Source organism: Penicillium odoratum, assembly GCF_028828045.1.
Source record: "Penicillium odoratum strain IBT 22623 chromosome Unknown utg000003l_segment0_segment0, whole genome shotgun sequence".
NCBI lineage: Eukaryota > Fungi > Ascomycota > Eurotiomycetes > Eurotiales > Aspergillaceae > Penicillium > Penicillium odoratum.
Window position 1 is genome coordinate 1,969,299 of NW_026643145.1, and position 15,033 is coordinate 1,984,331.

The window sequence follows — 15,033 nt, forward strand, 5'->3', positions numbered from 1 at the left end:
CCTTTGTCTGTATTCATCACCAGACCCCCCGCTAAGACCTGCGCTAAAGATATTCTTTGTCTCTGATCATGTGACCACTGATATAATTTGCCAAGACCGGCGTTTCGCATAAACATTGTTGCCTGCAGACTCGTAGGGCTGAATTGTTCCCATGGAATGCATTGAAGCCGGAGAGGCACCGGTCCATTATCGTTGGCTACTGGCTACTGGCTACTGGTTACTGGCTTACGTTTATATTCTTTTCTCACACTTATCCTCATTTACCTTCCCTTGTATATTGTATCCGGCAAATATTGCCGAGTTTCCAGAAGTTCAAAAGTAACTCCGATCTGCGCGACCCACCCAAGTCAGCCAGCCATAAAACCACCCGACCAAAAAATCTTCTTCCTCTACTCTGTAGAGATCCCACTTCCTTTTATTTTTGGTACCTGATCTTATTATCATCTCACCTTAATGTACTACCTTCCACCAGGACCACCTCCACCTCAAGGCCCTCCGCCATGGGGTTATCAGCAACCTCCCCCGGGACAGTGGACCCCGCATGGAGGTCAGCCCTATGGCCATCATGGACCGCCCCAACCATATGGGCAGTATCCTCCCGGTCCTCCACCTCAACCTCCAAGGCCATATAGCCATTCGCCGCAACCTCCGCCACGACCTTATAGTCATTCACCGCAGCTTTCGGGGTCATACGGACACACGCCATCTCCCCCGCCAAGTTCACAGCCGTATGGCTATCAACATTCACCTCAGGCCTATCCAACGTCCTATCCAGCGTATCCGTCGCATCAGCACAGTCTTAGTGCTTCCCGCAATCGTAAGTTTATAGCCATTCATCCTGAGGCCGATCGACTGACGCATGTAGAACTTGGCCGGCCCGCTTCGCCGAATGTGCCACCCACGCCTCCCCAGAACCTTCAACACTTTGGGTCAGGTGCACCATCCAATTACCAGTTCCAGTACTCGGCATGTACGGGACGTCGCAAGGCTCTTCTGATCGGTATTAATTACACCGGTCAGCCAAATTCTTTGCACGGCTGTATCAACGATGTGACGAACATGTCCACCTTCTTGCATGAGCGATTTGGGTATCGACGGGAGGACATGGTCATTCTCACTGATGACCAGAAGAACCCAATGAGCATCCCGACAAAGCAGAACATCATTCGTGCGATGCAGTGGCTCGTCAAGGACGCCCAGCCTCACGATTCACTGTTCATTCACTTCTCCGGGCACGGAGGCCGAACCCCGGATCTGGACGGCGACGAAGACGACGGATTTGACGATGTCATTTACCCAGTCGACTACCGCACCGTTGGCCATATTGTAGACGACGACATGCACGACATTCTGGTCCGACCGCTCCGACCTGGTGTGCGATTGACGGCAATTTTCGACTCGTGCCACTCGGGCACTGCGTTGGATCTACCATATATCTATTCCACGCAGGGTGTTCTCAAGGAGCCCAATCTGGCCAAGGAAGCGGCTCAGGATCTCTTTAGTGCCATTAGTTCCTACGGACAGGGTGATCTGTCGAGCATGGCCAACACGGCCATTGGATTTTTTAAGAAGGCTGCCAACGGTGGCCAGGCGCGCCAGCGCACCTTGCAGACCAAGACATCGCCGGCCGATGTGGTCATGTTCTCCGGATCTAAAGATACACAGACCTCGTAAGTGCGGGGAACTAGCCTTTAATCTCAGGACTAACCCCTTTTTCCAGGGCCGATACTTTCCAGGACGGGCAGGCGCGTGGAGCCCTCAGTTGGGCGTTCATCAAATCACTAAAGCAGTGGCCCCAGCAATCTTATCTGCAGCTGCTGAACACGATTCGCGCGGAGCTCGACGGGAAGTATACTCAAAAGCCGCAGCTGAGCTGCAGCCATCCACTTGGTAAGTTCAAGTTCTGCCGTGTTACCCACGAACCCGGCTGACTCGGAGATCGGCAGATGTCAACTTGCGCTTTGTCATGTAGATCCCAGGTTTCAAAGAAATGAGCAACGATGTCATGGCCTTTTTTTAACTCCGTAGGAACTCCGCTTTTGTCTTGTTTCCCATTGTATTGGTTGAGAAGATTTGCCTCGCACTGATTTCCCCTCCTTTGACCCAAAGATCATCCTCTTTCTTGCGGGGTTTGCATTTGTGGGAAACTGAAATTACCACCTATGAATGGCCCGCGATTCAAACCCCTTCCAAGGACCTCGTGTGGTCTCCGATGCATGGCTGTGGTTTGCCAGGTCTTTGCTCGGCCCCATAACCGACCCACCAATAAACTCTCACCCTCGAACGCTGGAGTAGGTAACCACCGATCCCCTTAAGTTTTCCAGGAAAGGGAATTCGTAGACAAATAAGAACCGTTCAATATCACACGCCGAACACGCCGAACCCACATTCTTCACAGGACCAACTAGTTATCACACGATTTTCCCCTGAGCAGGATTCGCCCCAATTAAATGATGGCGGCAGGAGATCCCGGTGGGACCGATGAAATTGTACTCGGTCTCCACAGTCCGCTTTTTCCTTTTTCCATCCAAAAAGAAAAGTTGGAACCACATTGGCGTCTACGTTGACTGTTTTATGTGGCTTAGATGGGATCTCGGGACGAAAAGTTAAACAACGCGAGGCGCTTTAAAGTGCCGCGTCACCGCAAAGGTACTTATGATGTGTCAGATTCCAAGACAAATTGTGGATGGAATGATCTGATACGGGTTAACTCCGCTAGTCTAGTCAAGCGGGTCAAGAGAAAAAAAAAAGTATTAAAAATTCCCCAATCCCCAAATACCTGGGAATACAGTACATCCTTTCACTCCGAGACCCATTGAATGATTGAGTATATAGTTATCTCGCTCTATCGTCTATTGTCATAGTTATGCAATGTTCCTATATTGACGTATGGAATGAAAACGAAATTACAGTCATCTATGTGTTACACGGGTCGGCAGCTCATAGAAGTAGAAAGATTCATTTAATGATCCACTTTTGCATTTTAGTTCATTTAGTCTTTTTCGGAATGGAGATTCTGTTCTTTGAGCTTTACGCCTTGATTTCCCTTTCCTTCTAACCCTTCTTCCTCCTCTGTACTCTATACCCTATTTTCCTTCCCAAACACAACATGTATACATCATCCGCAACAAACAGCTCCTACTCCTCAAGCGTCTCCTCTTCAGACCCTCATCTCCCCTACCAACACCCTCAACCAACATCAACCGTCTCTCTAGGCTCCCAACCTCGCCGAGCCCCAATGAAATATCGTCGCTTCTACTCCTCCCCTTGGGACGAAGAATCTGGAGACTCAACCCCCCTCCAACTATACGGCTTCGAACAACGCCCCCTCTCAATCATTGAAAAACCAAAACTCCTCCGCCGCGTCTCCCACGCTCTTGACGATATCAAAGAAGACTTCGCCTACCAACTTGCCGACCCAAACAGCACAGCCGCAAAACTCAAGCGCCGCTCCACTTTCCTGCTAGATGCCAACACAAGTTCCGATTCCATTCCCACCCGCCCCGAGACAGCAGCTTGTCACGGCCCGCCTCGCTCGCGTGCTATGTCGATTATTTCCACAGAGCCGTCTCGCGGATTAAGCCGCCGGCTCTCGCGCAGACTTTCTATTTTCGGTGGGAGGAAGGTTGAAAGACCTTCTACGGCGAGCATTTCTACTCCGAATCTTATTGGGTCTTCAGCTCTTCATTGATTTTTCAATATTTATGAAACCAGAAAAAAGAAATCTTGTGGGTTTGTTTATATTGGTTTCAGATCAATATAGATAATGGTGGGAAGAGCGGAGCGGTCGGATCCGTTTGAGTGGATCCGGTATGGCATGATTGAATGAGCCAAAATTACCGATCTTGAGAGAACCGAGGTTGATTTATGAAATTCCTCTTGAACCAAGATGAACGTCGATGGGATCGGCGATATACTGCAGATGCTTGCAGTGACGATCATTACACATGTTGATAAAACATGCAATTCGCATGGGAAGTGTTTTTTTTTTTTATTTAGGGGAGTTTCTATTGCTCGTCATTATATCCTGGAGCGGACTCTTGTTTGCTTTGTTTACTGTTTCCAACATATTACTCGTGGATTTCTTCCCAGTTAATATTATTATCTGTATCCTGGGACATGTATCTATCTGCCATTTGCTTTCCATGTTCTGCGCATAGCTTGGTGTTTGGGATGAATTTTATTTACTTCAATTCTTGGCTATTAATATCGTACTCTTTCCACTCAATAAAGCCCAATAGTACAGCTAGTACGGACTAGTTACTGCGGGTCCGGGTCAATCACCTAGTCAACCCCTACATGATATCACATAGTATCACGAACTATTAGTCTACCCTGCAGTACGGAGTAGTTAGTCTTGGAAAACTTGACATAACCGATCATGCATGGTCTCACTTGCGGAAGTGCGCGCCACAGCGCCAGCCGACCAAGCATTGCGGGTGGACCGACGTGCGTCAGCAAACGCCTCTGCCTAAAAATAAAAAACAGGTTAGGATGAAATTTATTTTTTTCGAACCATCGGGACAATGAGGGGCATCCTTCTATTCCTTGGCTCTTATCGTGGCTTCTTCTAGTGCTGAACCGTTCCTCGCTTAGATGCACCTCGACAGCAAAGTGGCTTAGTAGTTAGTGTTTACCATTGTCCACGGGTCACACTTAGAAAACAGGTAACTACATATAAAAAAGTCTCCGTACGTTCCAACATTGAAGGCTAATCATCCATGCATGACACCCAGTCGATCCCAACTCTAAATTCAAACTCGCCGATGCTTTGCTGCGTAGATCAACGGCTCCTCTCCGTCGCACACTCCACTAGTACCCCCACTAAGTGAAACACCACTGGCTCGGTCGTAGGCGGCTATTTTCTGAAAATACACCATCGGGTTCGCTTTGACATAATCCTATACGAAATTCGTCCATTTCATTCGGGCGGAGGTGGCACTCGTAAGAGCTGCCTGGGAGTAAATCCACTATTATGAAACAAGCTTTGTGGGTTAGGGATTGTGGATTTATTCGTCAGCGAATGTGATGTGATGCGATGTGATTTGATGATGTATGTGTTGAAGCTCTTTGTACATTTGATTGGTACCTTGCGTTCCGTACGCACATGCGGGAGACTATTTTTGTTTCCAGGTTTGTGGGACTAGTTCTTGTGCAAGGTATATAGTACTACATAGTGAATAGCTACTCCCACTCTTCCACGCCTCAACAAGCTTCAGTTATGACATTTCTTCCAGACATTCATCGGCAAGAAGGGTATTTTGTATTGTCTTGTGAGTCTCCTCATCGACAATAATGAACAATCAGTAACTAGGGAAGGCATCGACCATGTCCAGCTCCTTTCCCAACACTTCAAAATGAGTCCTGATTTGGTCTATTGATGCCCCGTCGAGCTGGGCAGCAGTAAGTGGGTCTTACCCAAGCAGATCAATAAGTTTATAAAAGATGCTTTGCACAGACTAGCTGATCAGACTTAGAATTATGAACATTTAATCAGCAAAGCCTGGGATCGAGCGTGAGATCTCACAATCGTGCCTTGTCTCACCGAGTACTTATAAGGTACATGCGAAGAGCCTCATCTGCATCACTCAGAAGTTTAACATCAGAATGACTACCACGGTACCGCACCCCATATATGATTTTAGATGAATCTGATCGGATATCTAGATCTAGCGAGTATATTATAACAAGCCAAATTTCATAAAAAAAAAACATCTAACCCAGAGGGAGGACTCCTGTGCGTTTGTTGGTCACTTTGGAGGGGTCTGCTCTGAGTTGATGTTTTCCGGTACCAATTGACAACACCATTCAAGTCCCGTGGGCTAACTTGTTTGGTCACGTATAGTGCCAGCTGGTGGGAGTATTTACCGCTCGACCACACGGATGCCAATTGATGATTCCATCCCTCTAAAGGTGGTTATAACTCAATTTACTACCTTTCTCCTCTTACTAGTCACATAGTCATATGAAGCCATTGCAACTATCATTTATTGCAAGTCTGTATGTAATTTCTAGCTGATGCCTAGGTATAGGCCAGAACACAATTGCCTCCTAAATTTTTAATTATGGAATCCTGGAACGTCAAATCGAATGAACTAGGATCTTTGAACAGTCGCATTTGTCGCAAAATTCGCCTTCACTTTGAATTTCAACTGATCCCCGTCCACAATCTCCCTCTTCCGCATCTCAATCTCCTTAACATCCCAATTCGCAGAGACATATCTCCCTGATAGGAAGTTCTTGTCTCCGCTCGATGCCCACACCGCAGTACCTCCCACTAGCTCCGGTGTATCGAGCATGTAGGGTGCCAAATAGGGTACAGTGTGACCCATATCCGTTGGTACGATTCCTGGATCGAGACTAATGGAGGTGATGGAGGGATTCTCCGAGGCGACGTAGGCTGTGAGTTTCGTGAGAGCTAGCTTTGCGAGGGAGTAGGGGCCTAATCCTGGTGCAGTGCCGTGAGCAGCGAGGGATGTAGTTGTAAGTATTGTTGTTGGTTGTTCTGGGGTAGATCCTGTTTCTTTCAGGAAGGCTTTGGTGACGATGTAGGTTCCTTTGATGTTAACTTCCTGTAAGGGTATATTAATCACTACGTTGATGTTCTTTTTTGAGCGTTGAGCATTGAGAAGACTAACCTGACATTCCCACCATGAATCCAACGTGGAATCCAGAGTGGTTTCCAAAGGAGCAAGATTTCCCGCATTGTTGATCAGAACGTGTGGAACACCGACCTGGGCCACGATGTCCTTGAATGCGTTTTCCACGGCAGCCTGATCGGTAATATCAAGTGCAAAACGCAGGACTTTGGTCGTGGGATTGATGTCGTTGACGAATTTCTCAGTTTCCGCTAGTCCACTCGCAGAACGGCCAATGAGTGCGATGGCTGCTGCTCCAGCTCGAGCAAAGGAGGCTGCAAAGGCCTGTGCAATTCGTGAGAAAAAAAGTCGTTCAATTGCAAGACATTGTTCTTACCAAGCGTCCGAGGCCACGACTTCCCCCGGTGATCACCACTACTTTTCCTGACTGAGCAAGCTCTGGGCGAGTAGGGTCAATGGCAGGGTAGATGTCTCGGTAAAGCTTGGTGGTGAAGCCATTTCGTTTCACGTCTTCGTCGACATCTATTTTGGCCATGGTTTGACGTGGGTTGAGAAAACAAGTAGAGATGGAATAGAAAGATTATCTAGCAGGTTTAAGGGCTAATGGCTTATGTAGCGTGGGGGCTCGGCCTTTCCTTATTTGGAAGCGGGGTTTACTCTGTGACTTACCCAGGTGTATCACTCTAAGAGGATAAGATGTTTCAAATGCAATCTCAACCATCTCCTATTCCTAGAAGTTTGTATCTGTAGCATCAGTATGACCTGAATTCCCCCCAAAAACAGTCACCATATCCAATCCATCAAGTGAGTTTTATGTAAATGGTCAATTCCTGTACCTCGTCATGCTCGGTGCAAGGGCATCAGAAGAAAGGCGAGTCTACAAACCTTAGAAATTTACGCAGGAAAGCACCAAAATTACCATAGCAGTAAAATGGTAGGAAAAAGGAGTCAAATGTGTTTCTTCCGTTCATCTATATTTAAGCAGAGTATGCGATAGAATTCCAAGAATAAGAGTAGATGCATTGCATGTATCGAGTATATGTGGTATAAGGTAAAAACGAACCAAATAAACGCCATAAACCCGCCAAAGGCGCAAAAGGGATCAACTATAGCAAATCCAATATCAGATCTCATCAGAAATCCGTAAACCAATCCCCATTTCCCCAATCACCCGCGATCGACGCCCAAATAAATATAACCCAATCAAAGTGTCTCGCATAAAACCCGTTCATGCTGCGGGATGTAGATGCATATGCTTACTTGCATTGCGTAACCCCGCCCGGAGGACCTGCCCCCGCCCCGCCACCATGCCACCCTTATAAGGTCACGCTCTCCAAATCGCGCATGACAATCCCCATCTGGGCTCGCTTAACCGCCTCAGCTACAAGATTAAAATCCTGCAAGAATGGGGCGGTCGCGGTGGGACCTCCGCGGCCGTCGACTTGATGAGGGTAGAGGTCTGCGGCAGACTGGGCGGCAGGCATGGTTTCCGATCGTGGGATTGCGTCGGAATTTGTAGCCTGTGATGCAACTGGGAAACCCGAGGCACTGGAGGTGTTCATGGCCTGGGTGAGGGGTTGACTTTGGGAGATAGCGGGTGCGGCGGCGGAGGTAGATTGCAATGGGGCAGTGAAGGCCTGGGAGGCTGGTTTTGAGGACATGTTGAGAAGGTTTGGTGGTGATACTGCACTGGTTAGATTGGCAGAGGGAGCGAGGGATTGCATGGTAGGTGCGAAAAGGGTGGAAGCGGGGGCTTGGGCGGGATGGGATGATCGTCCTGGATCCATGCTTGCGGGGAAAGTTCTTTATACCAAAGTAGCCGTAACTGATCCAAGTGGTGTCAAAGACTGTGGTATCGAAGAGTCTGCTTCGATGTAAAGGCAAATCCGTTTAGAATGAATGGAGGGTAGCGTAGCGTTGCAGCGTGACGGGTCCCAATGACGGCACCACTGGTAATGAATCTGGATGAAAGGATTCGTAGATATGTAGACAAGTCCCAGGTCTAGAGAATGATGGTCTGGGAGAATACTAGAGAGTGACGATCTGGGAGTATATGGACAAAGGAAAGGGAATTTGGCTTTGAGGATTGGATAGGGAGATTTCCCAATACTTTTTCTCCAATTCTCCCAGTTGATCCCGATAATTACCCGGTAAAATAACGGTATCTCCAGGTATCCCCACATGATAAATGTAGCAGATTACGGTAAATTTGTAATATACCTCGGCCGGAACGAGCGACATGTGTACTGGAAGAACGATTAGCAGTTCATCCGTTACTTATTCCTATTGGACGCCACAATGTTGATGTATAAACGGAGCTTTTCCCCGTTTCGAAGGCGTTTGCCATAAGAGAGGCAAACTTGCATATGCGAATACCAACATTACATTGAACTCTCACCATCCATCTAGTCCCTTCGGTTTAAGTCCCGTTATGGTGTTTCCGTCACATACTGTACCCTGCATCTACCAAGGTAGTATTTCTAAGACATCGACTTCCAGGTTACTACCCTTTCTGGCACTGTTAAAAGTCCAATATTCGTATCTAACCCACATACTTCGGTACTTACTGGTTTAGCGACAGTATATAAAGATGGATCAAATGTAAGAAATTATCTCGAAAACTTCTCAACCTTGGAAAATTGAGAGGATGGGACTTATCGAGCATAGCAGCAAGATGTGTATAGAGTGGGGCTGAGGGGAATACATTGGGGTGCATGTATGGACCCTTGCTTCCATGGTAATGAAGACCGATTTTCTCATTTCCCTATGCAATATCTGAATGGTCAGCCAGCACGTACGCATACATGTTGGACTCGTCCAACCAATCCTCGCAAAGGCAGATAATCTCGGAATTGAATATTCGGTCGCGAGGGACTGAAGGTCGCTTTCAAGATTAGTCTTGCCACCTGATTGCGATAAATCTTTGAAGAATCCCTCGAGGACTTAATCACAATATTTGGAGAAACTGCTAAATTGCTTTACGTGGTCCCTACTATTAAGTACCCTAAGTACTAAATTTCCTTGCTTTAGGCGCTTTTGAAATATGATACATAATGTATGTGGAAAGCCTGCAAGCGCATTGACTTCGAAATCATAAAATGGACAATGAAAATCAACAATTAAAATTAATTTGCCATTGTTGGCATAAGGTGTATCCAGTTGTTGCTGCAGATCGGATGTCCCGCAGTCAGTCACATGGCTTAACCCCGCGAGAAAAAAGTTCGCCGCACCAAACACCACAACACCCACCATGCCAGTAAGGAATTCTACAACAGCCATTAATGCCCTTAACTGACTTGGCAGCTCGTGCTTCTAACCGGATACCCTTGCTCCGGTCTCACCTACCGCGCAAACCAGCTCGCCGCACTACTCGAAACAGCCCAAGATGAACTCTTCGCTGCCACCGAGTCAGCGTCGCCCGTCACGCTAAAGTCTCGATTCAAAGTCCATGTTGTTCCCTCGCATGACAGCTCGCACCCACGAACCGTATACGACCATGCGCGAACAGAGAAGGAGGCTCGCGGCGTAGCCTATGCCCGCGCTAAGCGCGTCCTCACACGGGACAGCATTGTAATCTTGGACGGCATGAACTATATCAAAGGATGGCGGTACCAGCTCTGGTGTGAGGCCAAGGCCGCTGGAACATCATGCTGCGTGGTATGATCCTTTTCGACCTACGCCCGGAAATGTCCAATGGCTAACCACCCGCAGGTACATGTCGGAACACCAGTTGACCAATGTGTCGCGAACAACGACGCCCGACTCCAGCGTCAAGCGTCTGAACAGGGAAAAGAGTCCGAAACTACCCCTTCTCCCCTTTTGAATACGAGAAAGTCCGTCGACAATGAAGATCCATACCCACCCGAGCTCCTAAACAACCTCATCTTCCGTTACGAAGAACCAAGCACCCACAGCCGCTGGGATAAACCCCTCTTCACCGTCCCCTGGGCCGACGAAACACCCCCGGTAGCAGATATCTTCCACGCGCTCACGGGCGTCATCCTCCCCTCCGCCCAAGAACCATCCATAACCCCCATGACCGATCTCACCTCCTCCCTCAGCGCTGCATCCCTCTCCTCCGCCGCCAGTGTCACGACAACACGGACTTCATTCACCCGTGGCGGAAGCGGAAGTGGGACCTCGAAACCACGTATCGTTCCTCATCAAGCTACCATCCAAGCCGTTGCTACGGACCATGGCGCCCTCTACGCGATGGAGAAGAAGACCTCAGCGGTTGTTACTGCCATTCGCTCGTTTACTCAGGCTACGCCTTCAGCCGAGGTGGCGTTGGCGCAGAGTAAAGACGGGAAGGGAATCTCTGTTGCGGTTCCTGAGGCTTCGATTCCGGTTTTCGTTCCTGCACATGTTGCTACGACTGGTACTACGGATGAACTTGCTGGGCCTGGTGGGGTCTTGGCGTTGCCGAGATTGCAAAGATTGAGAAGACAGTGGATTAGTTTAAATCGGGTGTACATTGGTCATGGACATGGTGTTGGGCAGGGTGGGTTGGCGGCGGATCAGATTCCGGATGCGTTTGTGAGGTTTTTGAATTCGACTTTTGGAGGTGATGATGATTCGTAAGATTCAAATGACTTTTAAAAGTATGGATTGCAAATAGATTTTGGATGTTGATAGAAGCTTGATGGATGGAGATATTCACGATTTACGAGACTAAAATATCATTTCTGTTCAACTTTTCTTTCTTTACTACTGGCTACAAGGAATATGTTCAAATAAAATCAATTGAATTTCAAACTAAACACCATCTGTCGAATAAAGTAAAAAGCAAACTGCCGCTTTCCATATAATCCTCTTTCCTTTTTTATTTTTCTCCTTTCTTTGGTAGAAACATGGCTCCTGTCCATGCTTCTCATTTCCCTCTCCTACATTTCAGTAAGGTGGAGGTTGGTGCTCTCCATGATATGAGCACCTGGAATTTCCAAGAAAAACTTGTCAGAGTGCCCGGCTCCAACAAATTTCCGATTTGGTTCCCTTTGGTATTGCCTAGCGGCATCCAGGTCTGGAGCGGTTGCTCCGGCGTGAGTGCATATAAATGCGTCCGCTCCCGTGTAGGTTCGTTAAACAGGTCATTCCGGAATTCGAAAACAAGCGCCACAAGGCTGCAGTTTCGGCTAGGGTATGATGATGGCAAGGGAAGAGTATCCACCGTGCAAAGGTTGAAAACAATCATGACTAACTGTATATCCGAGTCATCCATTGAGATGGAACATGGATTTACAGAGCCTTTGACAAAGTCATTCAAGCGGGAAGTCCGTGTGGCATGTGGGTGATAACTTGGCTGGCCTCGATCTGGCGGAAGTTGATTCCGAGAGTAAGCAGCTCCTGAAGGCTGGCATTGACCTTCTCGTGTCTGGAGATGTCGTCGTGGGGGTTGATGTTGGCGAGCTCGTCGAGCAGACGTGAGCGGCACGTATAGTAGTTGTGCTCGGCGGTGCGCAGACGCTGTCCATGCTGGGCGGAGCTCTGGGTAGCCTTCACGGGACCGGAATGGGAGTGGACGGAGCGGGTGCGCTTCATGGTCGGGGCCGGGGTGGGACCTGTGACACTTCTTCTCTTGCGGCCGCCAGTGGAGGCAGGCGAATCCTTCTTCTTGGCTGGGGCGGCGACTGGGGAAGTCTCGGGCGAGCTGTGACGCTCGGAGGAGACGTAGTCGTGCACACGACGCATGTGGTCGTACAGGTTCCATCTACGTGGGAATCCATATCCGGGAACGGAGCGTTCGCAGCCCTCCCACAGGCAGAGGTGGGGGTTATCTCCATGGCCATGTAATCCGTGGGCTTCGCGCTCGTGGCGGAACAGGCAGGCATTGGAAGAGAAACGAAGTTGGCCATCCATGCAGACTGGGACCTTGCACCGGTAAGGCTTCAGATGAGAATCCAGGTACTTGCTGTAAGGGGAGATCAGTTAGCTCCATGGTTCGTTAGGATTTCTTGAGTGGAAATTGGGAGGAACTTGCTGGTAAGCGCATTTTTGCGTGGTAGGCGGGTGGTTGCAGGGCTTGTCTCCGTTGGCAAATGGGCAGTAATACTTTCCATCAGTGTGGGTGGGAAGGGAGTAGTAGTGGTGCTCTCGCGGGTTGCGAGCTTCGGCTCCATCCTTGGATCTCTGGCGGGCTGGTTCTCTCATTGGCAGAGGTGGGAAAAAGTCCGGTTCTGTCTTGATATTTGGCTGAGAAGCACCAGGCAATGCTGCTCGGCGAGATTGCTTGGTAGGTCTAATAGTCCTGTCGGGTATGAGTTAGAACCCCTGTTCATTTTGACTTCCTCGTTCATTTCTCTGGACCTACCTTCCAGGGTCCTTCTCGTTGAGATTGGTGTTGGGGAACAACGGCTCCGTTGGGTTAAGTCCGTGGTTGGCAATCGGCGAGGCAGAAGTGTAATCTCCAAGGAGCGTGTCATCATGGGCCATAAAAGAAGGAAATCCAGGGTGGGAGCATGAAGAAGTAATGGGAATGTCATTGCTGGCTTCCGTCAGGGGCGGAGAGACAGGGACTGTCTGGAAAAGACTTGATGACAGTTGGTCCAGGGTTGTACCAGGGTAGTGGCCGTCGGGCATCATAGCATTCCATGATTCGTGGCTCATGAAGTGGGCATCATCCGTGTGGGAGCTGTGGGCGACAGAGAGAGCATCATCCGGTGTGCTCGACTGCATGCCGTAAACATCATTATCCATGGAAGAAAGGTCCACAAAGGAGTAAATTCCATCATGATCATGAAGGTCTGAGACTGCTGGGAAGTCCACGCCTGTGTACATCACTTCATTTGGTCCGACCGTGGGGGTCATGAGCTGTTGAGACAGCGAGAAAGAAAGCATTTGCACCTGTGGAGATTCCTTGGAAGAAATGGCCTGATCGAGAGACTCTCTGCTCATATTCCAGTCTTTCATATCCTGGGGATTTCCGTGGTTTGTGGCAATACTTGAGCACAAGGACGAATTGTCCTGGCTCGACATTTCATCATCCTGGAGTGTTCTTGAGGCCATATGTGACATTCCGTGAACCATGGTGTGTCTGGGCTGAGAAAGAGAAACCCGCTCAGGGTCTGTGCTGGTCCTGGGAGACATTGTGTGTGGTTGTGAAGTCTGCAAAGAAAAAGCATCATCAAGTCAGTTATCTACACCGTCACGTCTAAGTTGCAAATAAAAAAGAAAAGAAATCAAAGGAATCAAAAACAAGGAAGCTCCAAGGTCCAGAAATTGTCGAAACCTATGATCAATTAGCTGAAGTTATTGGTACTAGGACCGCGGCTTGACGCACCAGAGTCACAGTAAGGAGCGAGAAGGTCCAAGCCGGAAGCGTCAAGGTGTCCTAGGATAAGTTCATGCCGAGTATCGAGTCCAGGAACGTGGTAAGCCTATTTCCAGTACTGTGGTTCTTTTTGGAAATGTCGGATATTCATCATGGCCAGAGCTACTAGTCGAGGTATCATGCAGCATAATCAGGATCCAGGGAATCAAGTCAGGGAATCATTTCACGGGAGGTCAGCATAGGCTTGCATGACCGGGCTCCATAAGTCAGTGGCCTAGGCAAGTGTTGAAGAGAGGCAGTTCATTCCATTTCGGAAGAGCAACATTAAGCTCAGAATCCTGGGTTATTTTTGTAGAAAGGCTCCTTGAGGTGGCCGAGAAAGAAGGACCACGGTAAAATCATTCCAGGGATATTCATTATTTGTCCACGGTAGGTAACGGTAGGTAATCACAGGTAAGCCAGAGCGTTCAGGTCCATTCAGTCATCCACGGAGTAAAGTAAATCCATATCACCACAGGCTTGTGGGAAGAGTCCAAGGCAAGTTTCAAATTCCAGGGTATAAGGCAAGTCCATCGGAAGTTTCGATTAAGTGTGCAACATAAACAACACTCAAACGAGTCCATTAACCTGGTAACCGGTACCAGGTTGAATCCATAAAAAGAAGCATCATTCTTTTTGGGGTTACCAGATGGTAACATAACCAGTGAGGATCACGGTCAAGGTCAAGTATCAATGGTCCATCGGTCAATAGGCACTGCTATGGCCTGCAGTTGGCGAATCCACGGAAGGCAAGTTGTCGAAGATACATAGGCAATGGTACAGGTCCAGTGAAAGAAAGCGCATAGGATAGATAAAGTAGGAAGTGCAAGGAAATTGTGATGGGGACTACCTGATCTGTTTCAGTCACGAGAATGTGAAAACTGAGAAGCCTGGGAAACAACAAAGCAAATCCTGTCCAGGGCAATGTGGCAAGAGTAAAAAAAGATCCTTAGGGCAAAAACCAGGCAGATGTTGTGCGTAGTAACAAAAAGGGGCGTCCAAGGTCCAAGAGACTGATTGACGAGGGGTATATGGTATTGGGGGGTATATATTGAAGAGACAAAGCGCAATATGGTCGGAATTAAACCAGGTCGTCAGATGATTGATTCCAGAGTTGTAGAAAAAAAG

At 48.4% G+C, this 15,033-nt stretch overlaps 6 protein-coding genes across 6 annotated transcripts; 3 read left to right on the plus strand and 3 right to left on the minus strand.

Moving 5' to 3' along the window:
• Window positions 1-453: 453 nt before the first annotated feature.
• N7520_003996 (caspase family protein) lies at window positions 454-1,972 on the plus strand (the record flags this gene model as incomplete). The annotated part of the gene is made up of 3 exons (XM_057137931.1): window positions 454-1,670; window positions 1,721-1,890; window positions 1,947-1,972. The coding sequence occupies 3 exons, from the start codon at window positions 454-456 to the stop codon at window positions 1,970-1,972; spliced, it is 1,413 nt and encodes a 470-aa protein (XP_056998396.1).
• Window positions 1,973-3,109: 1,137 nt separating this feature from the next.
• N7520_003997 (uncharacterized protein) lies at window positions 3,110-3,691 on the plus strand (the record flags this gene model as incomplete). Its single annotated transcript, XM_057137932.1, has 1 exon — window positions 3,110-3,691. One exon carries the CDS (start codon window positions 3,110-3,112, stop codon window positions 3,689-3,691), a length of 582 nt encoding a protein of 193 aa, XP_056998397.1.
• Window positions 3,692-6,095: 2,404 nt separating this feature from the next.
• Window positions 6,096-7,134, minus strand: N7520_003998 (SDR family oxidoreductase; the record flags this gene model as incomplete). The annotated part of the gene is made up of 3 exons (XM_057137933.1): window positions 6,096-6,572; window positions 6,639-6,923; window positions 6,976-7,134. 3 exons carry the CDS (start codon window positions 7,132-7,134, stop codon window positions 6,096-6,098), a joined length of 921 nt encoding a protein of 306 aa, XP_056998398.1.
• A 781-nt stretch (window positions 7,135-7,915) lies between these two features.
• On the minus strand, window positions 7,916-8,386 carry N7520_003999 (uncharacterized protein; the record flags this gene model as incomplete). Its single annotated transcript, XM_057137934.1, has 1 exon — window positions 7,916-8,386. The coding sequence occupies one exon, from the start codon at window positions 8,384-8,386 to the stop codon at window positions 7,916-7,918; it is 471 nt and encodes a 156-aa protein (XP_056998399.1).
• Window positions 8,387-9,849: 1,463 nt separating this feature from the next.
• Window positions 9,850-11,180, plus strand: N7520_004000 (putative RNA polymerase II Elongator complex associated protein Kti12; the record flags this gene model as incomplete). Its single annotated transcript, XM_057137935.1, has 3 exons — window positions 9,850-9,855; window positions 9,903-10,256; window positions 10,311-11,180. The coding sequence occupies 3 exons, from the start codon at window positions 9,850-9,852 to the stop codon at window positions 11,178-11,180; spliced, it is 1,230 nt and encodes a 409-aa protein (XP_056998400.1).
• Window positions 11,181-11,858: 678 nt separating this feature from the next.
• N7520_004001 (putative C2H2 finger domain protein) lies at window positions 11,859-13,682 on the minus strand (the record flags this gene model as incomplete). Its single annotated transcript, XM_057137936.1, has 3 exons — window positions 11,859-12,503; window positions 12,573-12,843; window positions 12,907-13,682. The coding sequence occupies 3 exons, from the start codon at window positions 13,680-13,682 to the stop codon at window positions 11,859-11,861; spliced, it is 1,692 nt and encodes a 563-aa protein (XP_056998401.1).
• Window positions 13,683-15,033: the final 1,351 nt, after the last annotated feature.